This window comes from Protopterus annectens, chromosome 5.part0 (genome assembly GCF_019279795.1).
Source record: "Protopterus annectens isolate FY-2018-M chromosome 5.part0, PAN1.0, whole genome shotgun sequence".
In the NCBI taxonomy this organism is placed as follows: domain Eukaryota; kingdom Metazoa; phylum Chordata; order Ceratodontiformes; family Protopteridae; genus Protopterus; species Protopterus annectens.
Genome location: NC_056735.1, coordinates 1,347,349,147 through 1,347,372,770, shown reverse-complemented (window position 1 = coordinate 1,347,372,770; position 23,624 = coordinate 1,347,349,147). Strand labels below are relative to the sequence as shown.

The following is a 23,624-nucleotide window of genomic DNA, read 5'->3' as shown; positions in this document are numbered from 1 at the left end:
CAAAACACAGTACTTTGCAAAAAAAAAACATGCAGTCGCCTTGCTATATTTATGCTTAATGTGCCCTTTTTGCCCTTATTATATCTGTTTGCTCATTTAATCTTTTTTCATGCCCATTATACTTTTCTTGTGCTCGTTTTGCTTTAAACATGCTCGTTTTGCTTTTCCAAGGTAATTCCAAACTCCTTACATGATTTTCTGATAATCATTTTATCAAATATATCAATTTTATTTTATTTTTATTTTTTTATTTATTTTATTTTACATTTGTTGACCGGGCTAGTCCAGCTGGATGTATGTCCATTTTCAGTGGAGGCCCGGGGAGAAAAGCTCCACAAGTTAAACAACAAATACATAAGGACAATGATATTTACAAAGACATTGGAACTATTAATTAGAAAGTCACACAAAAAATGTCAAAAAATGAAAAATATAGTGAATATTCATTAGAAGCAGTACGTGAACAGACTCGTACTATAAAAATTACACGAGGTCTAAAAAGTAGACTGGTTATAGTTGATAAAGACAGACAATATATACATAGGCACATGCCCTAAATAAGATAATGTGATAAGAATCATGGTATAATGGGAAGGGTTAATTGTTTAATCTGGGTTAGCACAGGGTCATAGCCAGTGTGATTTGAGGAAGGGTTTAAGTTTACTTTTAAATAGGTTAGCTGAGGATAGTGAAGTTAGGTGATTGGGGAAACTGTTCCAGGTTTTGCCCACTGTATTAGAGAACAGAGTGTCCCCTGCTGAGTTATTAGATTTAGATATTTGTACTAGTAGTTTGTTAGATGAGCACAGGGTTTTGAGATTATTATAGGGGGTGACCAAGGAAGTGAGTATAGGTGTATTTTCTGGGTGGTACAGGATCTTGTGGGCTACTATTACTTGATTGAATAATATTAGGTTTGGCAATTCTAGCCAGCCTAGTTGATTCAAATTGATACAATGATGGGTTCTATAGGAGGACCCTGCAGCAAATCTGGCAATATTGTTGTAAGAGGTAGACAGCTTATTCAGAGCACTTTTACATAATTTGGTATAGATGGGAGAGGCATAAAGCAGAGTGGATAAAAGGTGAGTGCGGGCAGTGGTGATTCTGACTAGTGGAGTTAGAAAGGTTTTTGATCCTGTAGAGGGAACCTAATTTCTTATTAACTGTCTTTATAGTGTTATTGATGTGAGGCTCATAAGAGAGGTTATTATCAATTAGAACCCCAAGTAGTTTAGTTGTAGTATCAGGGAATATAATAGTTCCATTATTAGAGGTTAAGGTAAAGTTAAGTGGTGAGGTTCTACGGGTGGGGGTGAATAATAGCATTTTTGTTTTCTTTGGGTTTAAGATAAGATATCTATGCAGGAGCCAATTTTCAGCTGTGTTAAAGGTCTTTTAAACATTTAGTTTAATTAATAAACTTTTTTGTGCCTCTCGCTTGCTTAATAATGCAGTTTGTGCCTTTGTAATGTTCTGTTTTATCTTTTTTATGAAATAAACCATTCATGCAAGTTTTCATTACCTTTAGTTTGTTTCTGGCCATTTTTGTACTCAGTTCACTTAGTTTACCTTGACTGTTAACTCTGCACCTCGTAGCTCTGAAAAGAAGTCTCCGGTTCTGACACCATGTCGCTCATCTAGTCAGGATAAAACAGATGAGCATTTGTGGGTTCTGTTCAAGCAGCTCTATTGCATACAAATACATCAGAATTGAGGCTTAATAACTTTAACTTAGATAAACTTATAAGCAAACTAGCTATTACACTCATACATGCTCACTCTCTGACTGCACTCTCAAAATGGCACTGAAGCGAGCACGTGCTTGCTATTTATTTGCAGGTGGTGTCCATGGAAATGTTTTTTAAAGGTACAACATGCACACACTATTCTACAGACACCATTAACTGAAAACACAAAATTAAAAATATGCTTTCAGCCAGAGAGTTATACACAATCACAGGACATGAAGAAACATATCATGCATACGACAACCTTACCAAATAACGTAATAGTATGAATAAAGAGGGCCTAGTTATCAAAAAGTTACTGGCTGTCCTGATTGTCTCAAATTCCAGATTTCCCAAATTCTTTGGCATACCAAAGCCTCATCAAATACTTGATGACCCACCATACAGGCCAGTGGTGGCAGGAAGCAGCTTGACCATGTATCAACTCTCCATCTATATGGAGTACATCAGAAAACCACTTGCAAAAAGAGCATCATCTTACATCTGGGACACAACAGACTTTTTGAAGAAAATTAAAGGATTAGAGATCACAGACAAAATGCTTTTGGTCACCACAAATTTGGAAGACTTAGACACAGTTACCTCACATGACTACTGCAAACAAGCATAAAGGGAGGTGCTAATGATCCACAGCACCCCACTGCCAAAAGAAATCACCTTTAGCCCAGAACTTCTAAAACTATTTTTGGATTCAATGGAAAATTTTACAGACAGTCCAGAAGAATAGCAATTGGTTGTAGCAGTGGTACCCAGCCTAGTAAACACTGAACTGATAAAATGGGAAGAGGAGAATCCATAATTGTTTGAATTCAGCTATACAATCAAATGTTACTACAGATTTATGGACATCATCATTGCATGGGAAGGCAACAGAGAGAATCTGAACAAATTCATCAAACACATCAAAAAATCTACTAGTGTCCTTAAATTTACTATCAACTGCAGGCAGAATAAGGTAATATTCCTTGATGTCTCCATCTACAGAAAGGAGTATAACAATCAACTCTGTAATGATCTGTACAAGAGTGAACTTACTGCTACATACCTTCAGCATGCACCTACATCAGGCTAAAATGAATGTAATAAAATCACAAGGAATGTGCAGTAGCCAGGTTAACAACAGAGATGGGCAAATGCCTGGACAACCTACAAGGGTTACAAAAAGATTTCCTAGATAGATGCTATCAGCACATGATGATAACGCAATTTTGAAAAAATATGGGATTTGAAAGTGAACAATGACAGGACCCTGTCAGACATATGAAGGATGGAGCTAGCAACATTTCTGAGCTTGTATTCAGACCCCATGAAGGAAAGTGTGAAAAGGAGTATGATTGTTATCTTCTCCAAAGATTCATGTGGAATCAAAAGAATATTAGGGGACAACTGGAGCATAATCACTGGTAATGGATCACTGAGCAAAATGCTGAACCATGACCTCACCTTTTTATAAAGGGTGGCCTAATGGTTAAGGTGTTTGCCTTGCAAGCACAAGGTGCAGGGTTTGAGTCTCACAAGGGATAATTTGCTAGACTTAAAATGGCATACAAGGGCAGTTAGCTTAGTACTAATCTTTGAACCTATGAACCTATAAAAGAGCAAAGAGTATCAGGGATTGTCTGGAAGGAACACTGCCAAAAGAAGACCAAGGTAGTTAAGGCACATATAGGTGCAGACCATTTAACTGTAAGTTCTGCTGTCTAATAAATGACAGATGATCTTTTTTCTGCCTGAATACTAAAAATAAATACTTGAGAATCTTTACAGACAACTGAGAGAGTGGCATGGTAGTGTACTAAGCACAGTGTACATTATGTAAAGTTTTTTACATAGGAAAAACCAAGAACCCCTTAAGGCTGAGGAGGATCACAGAACATGTGTCAGACATTAAATTAAAGAACACTAAAACCCAATAGCCTGTCACTCTCTGGAATTTACAGGGCAATTCTACTTTACATTTCATTTGTCTGACAAAGTGGAAGTCTCTAAACTAGCAGGCAACCTGAATGGCAACCTAGAGAAAAAAAACTCAAGGCTGGCCTTATGCATAGGACAAGTAGGCAGCCACCTATGGTACCATGCTTCTCACAGTGCTATTTCTATATTTATTTATTTATTTATTTATTTTTAGAGCACTGAAATATTTTTTCTTTGCTCTAAAAATAAATAAATAATGCACATCTGTTAAAACAAAATATGCCTATCTTATGACGAATGCCCCTGTGGAAAGGTGCTCTACTTGAGTTTACCACCAATGTCAAGTCACATCACATTAGACTTAAATATTGTGAGGTCACAGAGGAGAGACCTCACACAATGCTCAAATGTAGGCATGAAGCCATAATGCTCAGTCAGGAGATTTTGCATCAATGTGTCCTTTTTTTGAAAAATAAGAACTATGAATCTCTAATGTCTGTCTTTACAAATTTAACTATAATCTTCAGCAGTTTATCAGAACATCAAAACTTTTTATGAGGGGCATGCCCAAAATATGAGACAAAATTAGGGACATTCTGCAGGATTCTTGACAGTTGAGAGGAATGATATGATGTGAAGACATATGAAGTGAGGTAATTATTATTTTATAAATGGTGTGGGCAGTGATCAACCAGATATTTTGTCAATATTTCTGGCATTGTAATTTGTGTCAAGTAACTTGGAATACCTTAATGTGTGGCCACGTGTTTGTGTCGAGCAAAAGTGAAATACATTAATTAGCTACTAAATTCTGTGGCAATGACTTTTGGGTGGGGGTTGAAATTGGCTGGATGAAAAGCAACTTACCCTCTTGTTTGCTCAGTTTAAGCAGTCACTATCTGGCTTTGCAGGATTTGTGCGCATTGGTGAGAAGTAAGATGGACTTCTTAACTGACATCTGATATGCACACAGAGTTGCTATGATTGTTGGGGCTGTCTGTGGAGGTAAATGACTAACTGCCTGCTGTTATTTGGTTATTATTCTGGTTTTGCTGGACTAGTGTGATTTGTGTGAGGCAACTTTAAGTATTTTCATGTGTATTATTCTCTTTTATCACAATCCAGCGTCTAAATTGTTAATACAAATGGCTATAACTGCTTGGTGGGGGTTGTATGGATGCAAATAACTGACCCTCTTGTCACTTGCTCAGTTTTAACAGTTATCTCTCTCCAAAAAAATAAATAAATAAGAGACAATATGCATCATAGAATACCCAAACCATCAGAGTTTCTTGGAGGCTGGTTCCACCCCCCCCACACACACACCAAGGCTGTATGAATAGATTTTTACATGGCTTTAGTAGTGACCTCAACCATGAATCCCACCTAGTCTAAAACCAGCCCTGCTCAGAGAAATACACAGAAGGTCACTGTAGCTTTTGTGAGGAGCTGGGGATGATAGCATTATTTATTTAACTTTCCTCACAAACATTAAAGGAATGCACAGATGGTCATTAAGCTTGTGCAGGAGCAGTGTACTGTCTATAAGTAACAAGTTTACAAATATATAACTGGAATACAACCATTTTCAAAAGCTCCAACAGAAAAACCAAAGATAACACAAAGTATACAACATACAGAAGTTTCACAACAAAAGTCATTACACAGTTACAGTTACAATGATACAGAGATGCCAAATGAAAAAAAATAAGTGTTGTAACAATAGAAAGCCATATAAGATGATGAAATAAAATGAATAACAAAATTGTTTAATTATACAAAATACACCATGATACAGTAAAATAATAAAATAGCAATGTTTACTTGTTTAACAACAATAGATAGATGTGATACATATTAACAATAAGATTATAGGAAACAGCAAGAGAATGTAAGTTACATATAAACATCAGAAGGAGAGAAGTACATAGAAAAAAGAAAAAAAAAACTGGTTAGTGGTTTTTGTAAGTAAATAGAAAATGAGAGATAGAGAAATTGTTTTAGTTTGTTTGTAAAAGGTGTTAGAGAGGTAGAGATAGAGGTTCAGAGGAAAGAGTTGTTGGGTTTTGATTGCAGACTTAGAGAAGTAATATAGCCAGCTTTGTTGTTGAGATTTGCTGGTAGTAATAAGTAGCTTATTAGAAGAGGTAAATTTAAGATTGTTGGGGGGGATTTATGAGAGTAGTGATATGTGTACAGGTTTTGGTAATCTAGTAGTAATTCTTAAATAGCAGTTGTTGTAATGAGTTACTGGTTTTGGGTTCTACCTGTGGCAAATCTTGGCAGGTTGTTACAATGATGTGTTCTAAAAGGAGAGGTTGTGGCAAATCTGTGTTGAGATAATAATAGGAGGTAGCAAGTCTGTTGAGGTTGAGAGGATTGGTGCAAATAAATGAGCTGAAGTGTAGAAGAGAGAAGGTAAAAGAAAAAGTTTTATACAGTTAAGGGATCACTGTTTCTTTGATACTGTTTTTATAGTGATGTTAATATTTATTATTTATTAGGTTTTTAAGAGTTAGTATTTAGTGAAGGTTTAAGGTTTAAGTTCAGATCTTAGAAGGTTAGTGATTATATAAAGAGTTACCTACCTGAGGTTGAGAGTAAAGTAGTAAAGTAAGAAGAGGGGTAAGAGGTTGGTTAAGTAAGAAAAGCAACGGTTTTAAGTTTAGTTTTGTTTTTGTGAAAGAGTTTTGTGTCAGGGAGGGTAGCTTAGCTGAGCAAATAATGATGGAATAAAGGACTGATAGCTGAGCATATAGAATGCAAGCTGGACGTGGAATTGATTGAATGGGTGTGCAGAATTGCTGTGGTGGGGCTAATATAAGAATACTAAGAAAATGGGAACACCTAATAATGGGGAGGAAGGGAAGGGAGATTAAATGGAAAAGTACTGCCTTTTACCTTTTTATCTAAGTAGTGATTTGAACCATTTAAAGGCTAGTGTATCAAGAGAAAAGAGATTAAGTATTTCTATAAGGAGCTGGTGGTTAACCATGTCAAAAGCCTTAGATAAAATCAATGAAGACAGATAAGGAAATGAAGACAGATGAGGAAAGGTTTTTATTATTACGTGAAGGAGAGAAGGAGTTGTGAGCTGTGGTGGTACTGTGGTTAGGTCTAAACCTGACAGTCTGTTAGTAAGTATTTTAATATAAGATGGGTGAGTAGTTGCTTATGGACACATTTTGCCATAATTTTTTTTCCAGAGAGAGTAGAGCTGAGATTCTAGCTATTGGTCTATAGTTTGAAATGTCTATGAGTTTCCACCTGATGTGATGGGATGATGTGTAGATTAGATAGATAGATGTATAGTATCCTCGTTATAGTTCTGTTTATTAAAGGCTATAGGCTAGGCTATGGGCTTGGCTCAGGTTTTGGTAGCAGGTCAATGGGCAGAGGGTAGTAGTTTGTTTTTTTTTAGGTTTTAGTAGAGAAGAGTAGAACAGGTTTTTGAAGGAAATGATTTTATGCTGAAATGATGGAATCGGGTAAGTTGGAAAACTTGGAGATAAGCTTGGAGATGGAGATAATTGCTTATCTGTAAAAAAGAATGTAAGGCAAAAGAAAAGGCATTGGGAGGCTGTTTGTGTTGGATTCTCATGGTAGTAGATTTTGATGGGGGTGTGTAGTGAGGGGGTGTAGTGAATATTGATATTGGACCAAAATTTTTGTGGTTGGTTTCCTTGGTTTAGTTAGTGTGTTGTGTGTAATTTTTTGTTTTTCTAGTATTATATAGCTTTTTAGTAGTTTCTAAGTTTTGTCTGAAGGTTTGTGGGTCTGTAAAATTCTGGGTAGTGCCATTTTTTTGCCAAGATTTGTTTCTGAGGAGAATTTTCTGTTTAGTAGTTATTGAGCCAAGGGGGCTTTTTTAGCTTTCTTTCTTGGCTTACTTGGGCATGTTGTTGGTCAAGGATGGCTAAAATTTGGAATTAAAGTGCTTTACTGCTTTATCTAGAGGAGTATTTTTAGTGGTGACCAATTGCAGTGTTTGAGTTCTAGTTAAAAAGGGTCAGGTTTTGAAAGAATTTTTAGTAGGTAATTGTGATAGGTATTTGGTTAGGTATATTAGTTTTTGTGTGAATGATATATGTGAATGAGTCAGATCATCAGATCAGAGGAGGATTCCTGCTTTGTATGTGAGATGTTGATTCCGATCAGTCTAATGTAATGTGCTTTCCTTGTTGTTGGTTTTATTAATTCTTGTAGGGGGGGTGATGACTTGTGAGAAGCCATGAAGATTAATATGGGTGGTGGATTGAGGGGTACTACAGGACTTCCAGTCAATGTTAAAGTCTCCAAGTACAATAGTTTCTTGTGGAAGATTGTTGAAACATTGAAGTTTGAAACATTAATGTAATTATTTTTGTTCACTTTCCTCACAAACAAACATGAGATGCATAAACAGATGGCTATCTTTTTGGGATGGTAAAGAAGAATTCTGTTTAGATATATCTGACAGCAAATATATTTTTTTATTTTTGCCCAAGTCTGACATCAGAAGGGTACACAGAAGGTGACTATATTTTGAAGGCAGGGGTAAGGAGGCATGATGTAGGTACATATGACAGCAACAACTTGAAATATATGAATGTGGCCAATTGCCCTTTAATGTTCATCCCAATTTAACACCAGAGGGATACACAGAAAGTGACTACATTTTTAAAGTGAGGTAGGGAGACAGGTACTATTTCCAGATATGATTTATGTATCATCACAATCCCTTTGCTGTGCACAGCTATTTGGTTAATGTTGAGCATTATTAAGCCATGGATAAATCTCACTTCTTCTTAGAAAGAAAAAGGTAAACTGAATTTCTTTCCTTATGTGTGTTTTTTGTTCAGGCCATCATTGGATCAAAATGTTGGAAAAAAGCTCTAAAATGTATCTGGATATCCATCCATGGCTTATGGGTACCTAGTGAACTCCAGAATCCCCCCAAGCTTAATTTAATTATTACAGTGTAGTCTTGGTCAGTTAGGGTATGTTGAAAGGACTGAGGGGAAGCCATCACTAAATGAAAAGATGGTTTTAAAAAAACTGTAAAATGTACCTCAGGGCATCTAGAATGTAGCCTTTGAACTCCTAGCTTTTTCATTCATAGATTACTAGGCTAATTGCCCTCATGGACAATTTTTAAGCCTAGCCAATTACCTCCTGTGAGAATCAAACCTTGCACCTTGTGTTTCTAAGGTAAACACATTAACCATTATGGCACTTATTTCCACTGCAGCTATTACAGCATAGTCTTGATTAGTTAGGGTATGTTGAAAGGATTCAGAGGAAACCAAAGCTGAAGACAAGACTGAATTTCTTCCCTTGATCAAGATTTATGTTTAGGACATCATTGGATATAAAGGTTATTTAAAAAAATGTAAAATGCATCTCAGAAGAATCTAGGGGCCCCAGACCTCTGGATGAATGTATTGTTTTCTTTAATAGTTATCCGAGTACAGTGTTGCCTAGTTGTGTCTTGAAAACAAAGTACTCTAGATGGTGTGTGTATATCAGGATGGGGGGGGGGCAGTAGGGTGGGTTACTGAGGATCCCCATTGCCTAGGATGGCAGTTCACCTAAGACCGGCACTATAAGAACCCCACTCACAAATCAAACTCATGGCTCACATTGTCTTGGACTCAATGTCTTAAGCTCTATTTGATACATTTTAAAGCTCAAAGAAATGGACCACAAGAACTTCTACTAGGGCAATAAGTAAGGGATGTCAGGATTGTGGTCATCTACCCTACATCTTAAAGGCATCCACCCACATACTTAAATCAAGAGCCTTCTTGATCTCATTTTGTAACACCCAAGGTACTTGACCACAAAGACCACAGTATTTGATAAAGCTCAAGAATGCTTGGGTAAAAGTGTGAAGAAACATAATGTATTTGTAGAAATTTAATACATGCACAATGTAGGACCTGGCCTACTCCCCCACAGGAAATAACTAAGAAGGAAGGGACATGAGAGTAACATCAAGAGGCAGCATTGTATATTAGTTTGAGTTTCTTTTAAACATGACTGGGATAGACTGGATTTAGTGTTATTCCAAGATTAAACATGACTGGGATAGATTGGATTTAGTGTCATTCCAAGATAAAACACCCATTTTTAGACCTCTGTAATCCCAAAGTTTAGCAGGTCTTTCTTTCCTGTTTTAAATCTGCTTCATTATAATTACATGGTGATTTTCTTTTGTTAGCTACTGCTGCCAATCACATAAATGCATGCAAATTAGGTGAAATTCAAAACACCCGTCCCAATTTGGAGGATATCCTTGAGCTGATTGGCCATCTAGGTCTGACATTCCATCCTATCAGGATGGACAGCTTGTCACCCAATCAGAATGAATGACTGACAATGCACATTTGAATGCAGACAAACCCCTTTGAATAAACTATGTATAAATATGTGTAATACAGCTAAAATGCCAATAGATTTGAAGAAGTCAGCAAAAGAGGAAAGTGCACATTTATTTCAAAATTAAGTTTTTTTTGTAGACAGCAACTAGATCTAGTGTATTAATAAGGGGTAACAAATTTCTAGCTCTGGAATCCAAAATGACAAGAAGATAACTACCAGGAATCTGCACATGCTGTGTACACTCCAAGGCAGCAAGTCAGATAACCTCTCTGTGTAAAGACACACACACACACACACACACACACACACACACACACACACACACACACACACACAGTATATGCATAGTGTATGTATGTGTGTGCTTGTGCAGTCTGTAGATGTGTACAATGTAAATAGCCCCATAGCACTTAATGAAAGGTTTCCCTTTGATATAAATACAACCTTAGGTCTCCCATGAAAATAGATGCATACTTAGGGGACTAGCCTGGTCAAAAAATAGATCTATGCATGGGAAACAGAAAATATACCCAAGGACTGCCTCTTGTACTAATAATTTAATGTGGGGTAACTTTAATTCTACACTCTTACTGTTCAACAGATGTCATAAAAACATGTCAGTCAATATTATTCTTGAAATATTGCTTAAAATGAGTTAACTAACCCTCAACAGCAAAAAGATTGAATGTCGTGTTATTTGGGCATAAATACTTTGGACATAAAGTGTCTATCAGCTAGAATAGAGGATTAAGGTGCTAAGCTATTAATAAACTACTTCTTGTTGCCCAGGGTACATGGTTTGATTCCTTCCACCACCATTTGTCTACTATATGACTTTGTGCAACCCATTTAAACAGACAGTGCTCCTGGTTCTTCCCTGAAAAGGGAGACTGCTGTCTTGTGAACGCAGCAGGTTAACACATGTATTAAAAAAATAAATTGCTGTCACTACAAAGCAATTCATTATCACAAGTGGAAATTTTTCCTACTCTAAAACATGTTGAGTTCCACCTAGGGCAAAGCATGATCTCATTTGAATATATTTATCTTATAATAAAAAAGATCCATAAGAAATGCTATCATTATTTATCAGGTAAAGGCATATCTAGAATTTGAAACTCAGCTCATTAGCTATACTGCCTCTCCTCCTCCTTCTTTAAGATGTAATGCGAATAGCGCACTCTGCTAGTGTCATAGGCATTTAAGCAGGTAATAGAATGCAGGCATCTAGCAGGGACCAGTTCATCTTCCATTCACCAAAACAGCCTTCAGTCCTTGGGGGCTATGATGCTAGAAGTTGTTCTTGCAAATCATGTTTTTGTGGGTAATGTGTTTATTGTCAATGCGCCCAGGCTACAATTTTTAAGCTAAACTCATCTCTTGTCCACAAAACTATTAAACAAACATTTTTAAGAAACAGGCATAAAAATAACCTTTACCATTTCAGATGTGAAAAAAAAACCATATTTCCCGATCTGCCATAATTAAAAGATAGTACCATTGTGGTGCCCATTCCTACACCTGTAACTTCTTTAGTAAACTGAATTCCAAAGACAAAAAAGTTGTTTTTCAAAATCAGCTCCAATAAAGTACAACAATTAATACCAGCACTGGTTATGTTAGTCTGCATGGATGAAAACATTTTCATCGTGTCTAAACCTATGTGTGGAATAATAGAATATTGGGCAGTAACACTATCTATCACTAAAGAAATTCATGCCACAATCCAGTTGTTTTATCCTAGAAATTGCCATGAATCTCTAACAAAAGATGCCATTATTTTATACTAGGAGGCTTATAATCTCTTAATAAAATAAAGGTATAAACTGCTCAAATTGAACAAGTACTGAGGAAAAGAGCAGCCTATTGCACCAATGAGTTACACAAAAACCACGGCCACACCACTCACAAGTTCTCCTATTTAAAGAATTTATTGTTAAACTCTTTCGATCTACTACAAGACTTCTTCAGAACAAAAGCCTGCTAGTAATCAGTCATCCCTTAAAGATACTGAAGATGTCACATGGTCAATGACAGTGTACTTAACAAACACAACACTATTTAAAAACATGATGTTTAAAAAGTGTGGTAATGTGCATGAAACAAACATGATACACCAATAACTAAAGTCCCAAGACACATTAATTTGATCCTGACCAAAATAATGAAAATTTACTACAAATATGGAATCTTATTAAATGAGGAAATATATATAAATAAAGAACATTTAATAAACATATAATAGATTCATCACACAGTAATTATTCCTTATAACTTTTATGCCAGAAATTTTAACACAATAGAATTAGACATATGTTCAATGAGTCCTGGGCTCTGGGATGGGTTGAGTTTTAATTGCCATGTAAGCTCTTTAAATTCTATTTTCATTTCCCATTGGCTTCTCCTAGGGTCAAAAGGCATCCATTACAAAATAGTAAAATAACATTTACATTTAAGTCCACATTTTAATGAATGCTTATAGACGGCACCGTTGGCGTTTTTTCCCCGTTTATATCATAAACGTGTTCATAAACCCATTTTCTTAACATCTTCTGAGTCTTCCATACACAGAAAGGCTGATACAACCCACAAATAGTTTATATAGATTAATCCTTTAGACTCATAGTTACCTGAATGTGTGAGGGTGATGGGTTTCTGGATGTTCCTCACCAAAATAGATGAACCTTCAGGAATATAGGGGCACTGGCTACATCTTTCACAATTTTAGTAGCCTGGATTCTGGCCTGTGTGGTAGCCTTAGAACTAGCCTCTAACTTGTTCTTTATATTATGCCCTCTTTTATAGACAAATAATAGCCTTTCTCCAGATTGTTAAACATACTTTCATTGATCGTAAGTATGTCCCATTTCTGTTTTACAATGTCTTTCACTGCAATTACATTATAATTGTATCATAGGATCATTGATTTTTCAAAGTTAGATCCCCGATTACCATTTGCAGGAAAGTTATTTGGCCTGTCAAACCCTAACCTAACACATTGATACAGCAGACTGTGCTTTTCCTGGTTCCTAGCCTTGTAATTTTGTCTGTGCAATTTATATACTTCTTTTTTGGAGAAGTGCCCTTTCTTCGTGTTGGTGCAACCATTCATTTGGTATATATAAATTCAGGGCAGTGGGGGGCTTGCATCCTTGCACAAAACCCTTAAAGTTAATTTTTTTGCCCTTTTGTGCTTCAGGCATTATTTTACACCATTTCCAGTCCTTGGAATTTTGGAAATCGGAGTTTCATTTTAGAATCCATGAGATAAGTACTGGATTTATTTACAAGGCAGGTTTAGAAATTATTGTTTTTATTCTGAAGACGGCTGTGAGGATGAAAGTGTCAAATACATTTAAAAAAGTCAATGTTCTATGAGAGATTTTTGTTTTTGTAATTTACTTATTTATTGGCTAATCTGTAATAAAAAGCATGCACTAAAACTACACGGTGATAAATAATCTGACAAGATGGAGGGTAAATTTAAAGAGAAATGAGTTATGAAATGTCACAGCTACAGGTGGAGTGCTTTTGCAAGGAAGAGTGAGCAAATATTGCCAAGTTAAGATGTGCCATGCTGATAGACTCCTACCCAAACCTACCCAAGAAGACTGAATGTTGTAATTAAACCAAAAGGCGCTTCAACAAATTATTAGTTTAAGGGTGTGCACACACAACAAAGTATTAGTTTAAGGGTGTGCACACTTATGCAACCAGTGTATTGCACATTTTTTTATTTTTTATATTTTCCCCCTAACAGATTTGTTTGTTTTTCAATTGCATTGTACAGGTTATAGGTCACATTAAAGGTGGGAAAAGTTCTGAAACAATTTACTGTGGTCTTGCTTTTTTATCACAAAAACCTGGCATTTTAACAGGGGTGTATAAACTTTTTATATCCACTGTATAGTACATTACAGTCAGCTTGATTGTGCATTGCACAGTGCTTGTTCAATGGAATGTATATGCACATTTTTTCTATGTAATTAGTCTGAACTATTCTGTTATCGCCTGCATTTCTGTATTTTATTGTTTGTGAAATTTTTTGTTTTTATTTTTTTATTTATATTTCAAAGTTTCAAAACGTTGATCTTATGGTCTCGACCATAAGAAATTCTAAATTTTGAAACTTTTAAATTTAGAAGTAGACCCATACACACAGACAGACAGACACACACACACACATATATATATATATATATATATATATATATATATATATATGTGTGTGTGTGTGTGTGTGTGTATATATATATATATATATATATATATATATATATATATATATATATATATATATATATCGATATATAGATAGATATTTCCTCTGCATGCCCTAAATATCACAATAGCGCAGTACAATAACTTAGGCAAAGTGAAACATAAAGGTGCTTTATCAGGCTAGTTATGTAGAAAAAGAAAAGAAAAGACATATTTCAACATGGGGATCCATTGGTGGTTGAATGGATAGGGCTGAAAATTTTAATTTTGTTATCTTTGTTACTTTTTCATTCTGTATATTGCCTTTGAAGATTCATGAAGTAAATTTTAACTTACTTAAGAGCATTTATATTCTTCTAGAAAAGAAACTACTCTAAACCGCAGGCCTATTACACACTAGGCTTACGTTGTCTTACTGCTTGTTATATTTGCTTATTTTCAGGTTTTTGATGGTTATGATGGCATTGATCCTGATGATTTCAATGATACTCAGCTTAGACAGTTCCGTCTGAAGCTTCTAGAAGAATGTCTGCAATCTTCTGCTGGCCCTTGCTTTGTGGTAAGTTAATTTGAATATTACTACTTATTCACTGGCTATGGCTCTTCCTAGATTTCCGTGATAACTTGCTTCTTCTACTTCTGCCTCTCTGGCTCTGACCTTTTACTATATTTCTACTTCCCTGCTGCTGATAATCAGTTCCCTCCAGCTCGTCTCCTTGTTTCCAGGGTTTATCAACTCTACCTTAGCCCCCCCAGGCTTAAACTGACCCTAATCTAGGATCTAGGGCTAGTGGGGAAATTAAGGATGATGGTGCAGCATCATTCTGCAGGCCAGAGACTTGGTAGCTCCATAATCGTTAACATCAGGAGGTGCACGAGGAAGAAGTAACTTGTGTGACAGGCTTAATGTTCAAAACTGACAAAATGGTAGTTCACAATAAACTGAAAAAAAATGCTTGTGAGGATACATAAAAAACAAATGCTTGCGAGGATACATGAAATCCTGGGAATAGTTTAAGTTTTAAATATTTCCTAAAACATTTATAGTTCTTACATGATTAACAGGCTCCCATATAAAAATTGTACTGCAGCACAGAATTCAAAACTGTATGAACTGCTGCTTTAAGTTACAGAATGCTAATTTTGCCCAAGAAGGTCATCATAGCCTCAGTCTGCTATCTCCATAGTCAGGGGGGCTGAGGCAAACTATTATCAGAATGAAAGACCTCAAATCATGGATACTTTTAAAGGTTTTCATTATTAATTTAGAAAGAACACGGAATAACAGAATGTGAAGTAATATATATATTCTGAAGTAAAAGAAGCCTGTAATTAAAATGACTGTCATCATATCAACTGTCCTACTAGCTTTCCTCAAAAAATATTAATCAACTGTCCTTTAACTGTCAACTTATTTGATGAAGAATTTTGGACAAATACAAAAACAATGTGTGTGTGTGGGGGGGCAAAGGCCCAAAATCAAGGACAAGTTTAAAACATTACTCTATGTCACTGAAAAAGTTAACAGAACAACAGGTTTTGCATTGTCATACATGTTCTGAATAAGACAAACTCTGAAACTGCACAGCCTGGTATCCCTAACTGGAGGTAATACTTGTTTATTTACCAGAACATTAAAAAAATACAAGGGACAGGACAAAAACATGAGGCAAAAATCAGAGCAGGTAATATGCATGAAAATGTAGGATACAGAGTTTTCAGTAACCTCTTGTTATTTAACTCTTCTAATAAGTGTAAGTCTGTCATTAAAACGGAAGTGCAAACCACCCAGGGTCAACACTGTGGCTTTTGACAAAGAAAGTTAGTAACATGGGCAATTTGCTTACACTAGTAAACTGCAAGCAGGAATTATTTGCCAAAAAGAGCACCAGACCTTTTGGCAGTACTTGCAGTGCTGCTCCAGCACTATTGCTTTTCTGTGGCTGAATCATGGAAACGGCCAATTCAGCAGTAAGCTTTTCTAAAGTGGCATTTCACTTTAAAAATGAATAACTTTGGCAGTTTTAGTAATGTGCAACAGAAGTAGTGAAATTCTTAATTGGTAGTACTGCAATGCATTGATTTTGTTTAACAAGATCATGAAAAGTCTTTATGTTTCTAGAAAATTAATGCAGAATGCAGAGAATTAAAAGAAAAGTGGTACACAAGGGCATGTTTCAGATCATGGGCCTGGAGCCTCAACTCCATTAGCAACCATCTTAATATGGCCCTGCCTGCACACAGACACACTATCACACACACACACACACACACACACACATATATATATATATATATATATATATATATATATATATATATATATATCCTATGGACTGGATGGCAGTGACACTCATAAATAAATTAAAAATAATTAAAAAAAAAAACTCCTGTGTTTATTCCTAAGAATTCATGTCTTTTAGTTGCTTCCTCAGTCATTGGAAACAATTAGAAATGGTTGCACACCATGTGAAATGAACTGTCTCCTGCTCTTAAAATGGAGAACAACCTGTAATAAAGTATAAACACCATATTCTCCATTTGGAGTAGGTCTAAAGTAGGTCTAAAGGTGGGATCTTTTAGATATCGTCTCAGCAGAATAAGCCAATGTTTTTAACAGAAATCTCAACTCTGGAAAAGCTGACTATTTTTAAATAAAATAAATAAATAAATAAATATCCTGACAGTTTTGCTTTCATGGGGGGAGGGGGTGCAGCCTAGCAGCCAGTACCATGGTCCACCCCTGGCCATACTTCTGTAACATTGAAACAAAACCTGCAGCACGGATGCACTGCTGTAGTGACCAGTATTGTTCAGGCATGCAACAGGTTCAGCAGTCATACAAAGCAAATGTGATCAGCACAGCATGGAGATTGACAGCAGACAAGCTGTGACAGCCATTCAAACAGACACAGAATACACAGTGTTTGAAAATATGGAACAACACCTGTTATTGTTAAAGGATGCATGACAGTGGAAGCAAGAAGAGGTTTATACATGGGGTATTAATAGACCAAAGTGCAAACATTAGGATGGCAGAATGGGAAACCGGTAACAAAGCAGGATGCTACAAAGACAGATGCCAACAGTTTACCTTTTTGGGCTCGCAAGATAAGTGCATATAAAGTTAGAAAATTTTTGGAACAAAAACAAGCTCTCCCAAGAAGCGGATTAATGCCTCATTACCAGGATACAAAGGCATAGACAGTTTAATCCTCATGCAACCCCAATCACCATCTCTCCTTAGGGAGGTCATCTTACATAGCCACACTACCTCACCCACTCCAGACCAGCACATCAGTGCAACATGGTTATGCTTCCTACTTTCTACTCATTTACCCAAATAAAAGAGTTCCTGTTCTTCTATTTGTATTCATTCTAGCACTAACTGCCATGTACACAGTATATGCATTTCATCTCGACTAATTAATATACTCCTGCTCAGACACACTCTTTCTTTACACAACACACTTATTATCATTAACATAACATCCATTTCTTATCTACTTATTATAGCACCAAAAGATAATCATGTATATTCATGGTAACTGCATCTATCTAAGACTATACAAAGATAATGTATGTAACTTTAAAGATCACGTGCAACCATTTTTTGCACATACCTGCAGTCTTTCTCTTTCTTCTAGGATGACAAGTTGGCTTCCTACTCTGCAAATCCAGTTTACTGGATGTTCTGTTGTTTCATTTTACTATTTCCTGATCAGAAACTTTGGCTCTCCATGGATTTATGAGGGCAGTACTTCTGTCTTCCATCATCATGCTTGTCACTTTGATGATGCAAAGTAGGATCTTTCATGCACTTTCTGCATTAGTAGGCTGGATTATAAATATCACGTTAATGCTGCACACGGGATGAGTGCAGTATGTCCGTTTATTAATGAAACAGGTTTTGCAGTGGCATGCATTTTCCTGGCAAAATGAATTACAAAACTATGAAACTGATATTTACCATTAATGTCCAACTGCAATTCTCAGTGATCTATGAGAAAATCAAGAGTTTTATGAAGGATGGACAGGATAAAAATATGAGGCAAAATCAGGGGCATTCTGCAAAAAATCATGGACAGATGAAAGTTAAGAATCAGTGACATTAGGCAAAATCAGAAACGAGTAAGAGTTATGGACTTTGTGCTGCATATAATGTGCTTGTTTGACATTAGAAGCAGCATTCATATTTGTTTGCACATAAAAGGAAAACAGAATGCATAGGGATTTGAAGATTAGATTAGCCAATATACCAACCAACCATAACATTTAAAATTAGACAAAAAATACGAGTAAAACTGCCCTGATCTGAAAATCTCCTCTCTCTCTGCATGCCTTGCTCCCACTGTTGACTAGGTAATCAACTCTACTGACCTGATGTGATGTCAGCACATCATCTCAACCTCTTAGTGCAAGAAATCTGGACAAAGCCTAATAAAATGGGGGACAAGGGCCCAAAAATAGGGACAGATTTTAAATATTGCTCTTATAAACTTAGAAAGTTGCTAGAGTAACAGGGTTTGTGTTAACATACATTTTCTGAAGGATTTAAAGTCTGAAACTCCAAATGTATATCATTATTTAGTGACGTAAATCCTCAGATCATCTAGTAATTTGCCAAAAAACACAACTTTTATGAGGATTAGACCAGAAATATGAGGCAAAAATCTGGGCATTCTGTGAAAATCTATACAGTTGAGAGGTATGAGTCTGTAGAACTTCCTACAGAGTCATCAATGAAGGAGGAGCATGTTATGGCTATGGAGGGCATTTTGTGGAAGACATCTTAAAAAGAAAAGTAAGAATGCAACCTTAAATGCAAGAAAAACAGTCAAGGTAAGCAACTACTGAGGAAATGAATTTTGAGAGCAGATGGGCTACTTTAATTATGTCAGTTTGTGCATGATCTTTAAATCCATGTATATAAAGAAACAGCATAAATAAAATCATAAATACAGGCATTACCATAAGCCACTCATTAGCTGTGGAACATCCATCCCATCCTAATCTGTACCCACCATCTGTAAATGTCATATTATATGATCTAAATGAACACTTCTGGAAGAAAATATCATTCATAGGATTCACTAAAATCCTCATCATTCATTCTAATTACCCAACACAGATTGACCAATTAGTGTAATGGTGAGAAAATATAATTCAGAGACAGATATAGCTACAAAGAGAAAGACCTCATCATCAACTTATACCTATGTTGTGAACCAAAAAAAAAAAAAAAATACCAGAGCTGTCAAAGGTACCACCTATAATGTCTCACACACACACACACACACACACACACACACACACACACACACACACACACACACACACACACACACACACACACACACACACACACACACACACACATTCCCAGATGTTCCCACGCACCCTCACCCACCTCCACTGATCTACAAATAACGCCCTTCATTCTCACACTCAGGAAAAAAACTCACCAATTCATCTGCACACACACACACACACACACACACACACACACACACACACACACACACACACACACACACACACACACAAACACAGTCCATCACACACATACATAGACTAGCAAATTCCTACCTAATCTTAGCATTGCTACCTTTCTGTTTTATTTTCCCGGCTATCCAGAAATTAATTTGATTGTCTGGTAGTCCAGAAAACATTGTACAAACTCCTGTGTTCTGTTTCAGAAAATAAAACAGACTGTCAGAGTTTGTTAAATTGATAGATTTAATATCCTTTTTTACAGAAAAGCATCATAGTAAATTGGCAGAAAAAAAGCATTGGAAATGGAAAAAGAGGGTGTACCTACTCACTTGACATAACCATGGCATCACAAAATGGATGAAAAGTGGGCAGGGAGAGGGGAGGAGATGGGTGGGGTTATGGATGTGTGAGGGGTGTGGCTTTGGTCCGGTTTGGGCCATAACAAAAGGTGGCAACCCATCCTAACCGCCACAGTGTGGCCACCTAGGCAGACACACACAGACAAACAAACACACTCAAAAACGACCAGTGAAACACAAGTAAAAAATAAATGACCAGAAAAACCAGGATCCACCACGCAAATAATTTAATCAAACCTCTAGCACCTCGGCAATAGCCTTCCAAGGAGACTATAAAATAGAATTGAAAGACACATTTATATAATAAAGTTAATTAAACAATTAAACAATTAAAAAACACTTAACAAGCTTAAATGAGAACTCTCCAGTTGCATTCTGCATTAATGCACCAGGGGCTAGTGTGCCATATTTTAATATAAAAAGTGTTTCTTTATACAAAAGTCTTTTTTCTTTAAGTCAGTACCATATTTATTAGTAGGGATATGTTCTAAAATTGTAACTAACAAACCCAGAGGGTTACTATTATGGTATCTCTTAAAATGCATAGCAAGAGGACTCTCTAATTTTACATTTTTAATGTCCCTAATGTGTTTCTGAATCCTATTCTTAAAGGCCCTCTTGCTTTCACCTATATAGAACATACCACAAGGGCATTTAAGTGCATATATAATGCCTTCTGTATTGCATGAAAAAATGGCATTAGACTGAAAAGGTAGCCCATTAATATATTTAAATGTTTTACTCACATATTGGCATGTTATACATCTACCGCAAGGATGAGTGCCCACAAAACTAGGATTAATACTTAAACTCATATTAGGCATAGAGAATCTAGCATGTACTAACATATCCCTTATGCTTTTACCTCTTCTATAAGAGTAGGTACAATTTTAGAACAAATCCCTACTAATAAATATGGTACTGACTTAAAGAAAAAACTTTTGTATAAACACTTTTTATATTAAAATATAACACACTAGCCCCTGGTGGCATTAATGCAGAATGTAACTGGAAAGTTCTCATTTAAGCTTGCTAAGTGTTTTTAAATTGTTTAATTGTTTAATTAACTTTATTATGTAAATGTGTTTCAAAACAAACACACTCACACTGACATATTCATGCAGCCTCATTCATGCTCTCACAGAGATACATACACACATCCACACATATACACATACTAACAGTCCCCAACTCCCACATCCTCTATGAACATACCTGCACTGCTGCACTGCAAGTACTCCCACAGGTTCAAATGACTTACTGCCATGTTTGATGTCAATCACCTTTCTATTTTAGAATAAAGTTTTAGTCCACTGTACAATTGTATGAATCATTCAGCCATGCAAATTTGGAGTAATGGACATTTCTGGGGGAGAGCACATAACTAATAAGCATTACACACCAGAGACTGCCACATTAGCATTTGGCTTGACCTGTGAGACTGCTGTCTGTGCTTGGTGTCAAAAACAAATTTCCTCTCCCAGGTGCGCATAACTAAGTTTGCAAATATTGGGGCACAGGTTGCCCCCATAGCAGCTTCCTTACACTACTTAAAAGTTTATTGAAACAGCATATTTTTACATTCTACAATTAACTTAATACTGAGTCTGTTTAAAATTTGTAAATCAAGAAAAGCCTTATGAAACAGTGCTTTATCCTCATCCTGGGGGAATACAAGTAAAAGATCCATGACATCTATAGTAAGAAAACTAATGTTGTCTGATCATAAACTGCATCAGTCAGTGAGGGCAGCAAACCACCTTTACTCTGCAGTGGCAGGGGGGATGCAAGAAGAGGCACATTATCCACAGTTAGAGAATGCAGACTTTGTTTATCAAAGCTGAAAAACATCAAAAAAGAGGAGGAGGCAGGGGAAGAGGAATAAGGCCAACCTGTAATATGTCATTTGAATTAGAAAAAATTAGACTGGTTAAGACCTAGTTAGCGAAAATGATGTATTTATAGTAAAGCACAAAGGTTTTAACATCTTTAATTGTAGTCACTTGGTTATCATGCATGAACATTTTTACTTATTTGGAAAATGGATCACTTTTATTCCTAGTAGACGGTTTGAGTTAGTAAATGCCATTTAGAATTAACACTTTTTACAAAGAAAATGGATTTAGCTATTCAGTTTAAAGACGGCAATAAGCCCTTGGAACAAACTTTATTTAAGAAAAAAGATACTTTCAACCCCATTATGCATCCTGTAGTACAATCTTTCAAGATAGCTTGTATCAATGATTTTTATAAACTGGACACAAACAGGGATAGGAATAAGCATCATAATTTAACCAAGGGGGCATTTGAGATATTTAACCTGCTAACTAGGAATAAATCCTTGAAGACTGTGAAGCCTGACAAATGAAGAGGCATTGTAATTTACAATTCAATAGATTATTCAAGTGGAATTTTTAAAACATTGCAGGATGAAAACACATATTCCATTACTTCAAGAAATGAGATTTACTTTGCCTTCAGAAAAATTAAGGAAATTTGTTTTTCACTCTGAGTATATTAGGCACATCAATTTATGGGTTGCATCCAAAACACACCAGCTTTTCTTAAATTTACATGCCATCATGACCCAGTTAAAATGGATTATTTAGACAAAAGTAAACTTAAGATTAATGGAAATTCTTATCTAATATTTTTAGGAAACTAACTTTTAGCTATGGATATTTACACTTTAAAAGTTTACACCCTTTTCTACAAAGAAAGGGATACTTAAAGGTCAATATATATGACTACATATGTGTGTGTATATTATATGTTATATAGGTTATGTATGGTATTGGATGATGAATTACTAAAAGTGGAGGTGGAGAAAGTAGACGAAGTGTTTCTCAGTAAAGGATGTATTAGGAAACTAGCCTTGGATGTCAGACAAGAAATTATGGACAAAAGAAATGACAAATTTATGCTCCTATTGGGGATGGGTTTATGTCAAGTTGAAGCAACAAGTGCAGATAGTAAGCCTACACAGACAATGGTAAAAGAATTTTGAAGAGCTATAGTGGTTCCTTACAATTCTGATAATATGTTAGGGATATTATCAAAAACAGATGCTTGATAGTTAAGGCTAATGATAGCACCCATAATATCATCAGTGACACCCTGTGTTGTTTTTTTTTGTTTTGTTATAAAACAACATACATCATGAAGCACACATTAGAAAAAGGATGCGCAACAGGTGATAGTTGTGAGCAAGCTCCCAGGGGGATGCGTAAATGTAATGCTTGCAACCAATGTCACAACATTTGGACAGGTGACAAAACTGAGCTGCAGAACTTTAACGGAAACAGTATAAAACTGTTGAATGGAAATTGTAATAATAAAGGTTTAATTTACATGGCTATTTATTCAAACTGTCCTAGTTTTTATATTGAGAAAACAAAAAAGACTTTGCAAAAAAGGATTTACAAACATTTCAATGATATTCAGAAGAAAAACTTAAATTATGCACTGTATAAACATTCTGTTAGGTGCAGTAATTTTAGGTCATTCAAATTTGCCG

At 35.9% G+C, this 23,624-nt stretch overlaps 1 protein-coding gene across 1 annotated transcript in view; it reads left to right on the top strand.

The window, feature by feature from the left end:
• The window catches only part of LOC122802367 (NACHT and WD repeat domain-containing protein 2-like), a 309,247-nt gene that overhangs the window by 36,978 nt on the left and 248,645 nt on the right, over nucleotides 1-23,624 (top strand). The window contains exon 3 of the mRNA XM_044072001.1: nucleotides 14,695-14,811. Within this exon, the coding sequence (XP_043927936.1) occupies nucleotides 14,695-14,811 (117 nt within the window). The remainder of the gene's footprint in view (nucleotides 1-14,694; nucleotides 14,812-23,624) is intronic.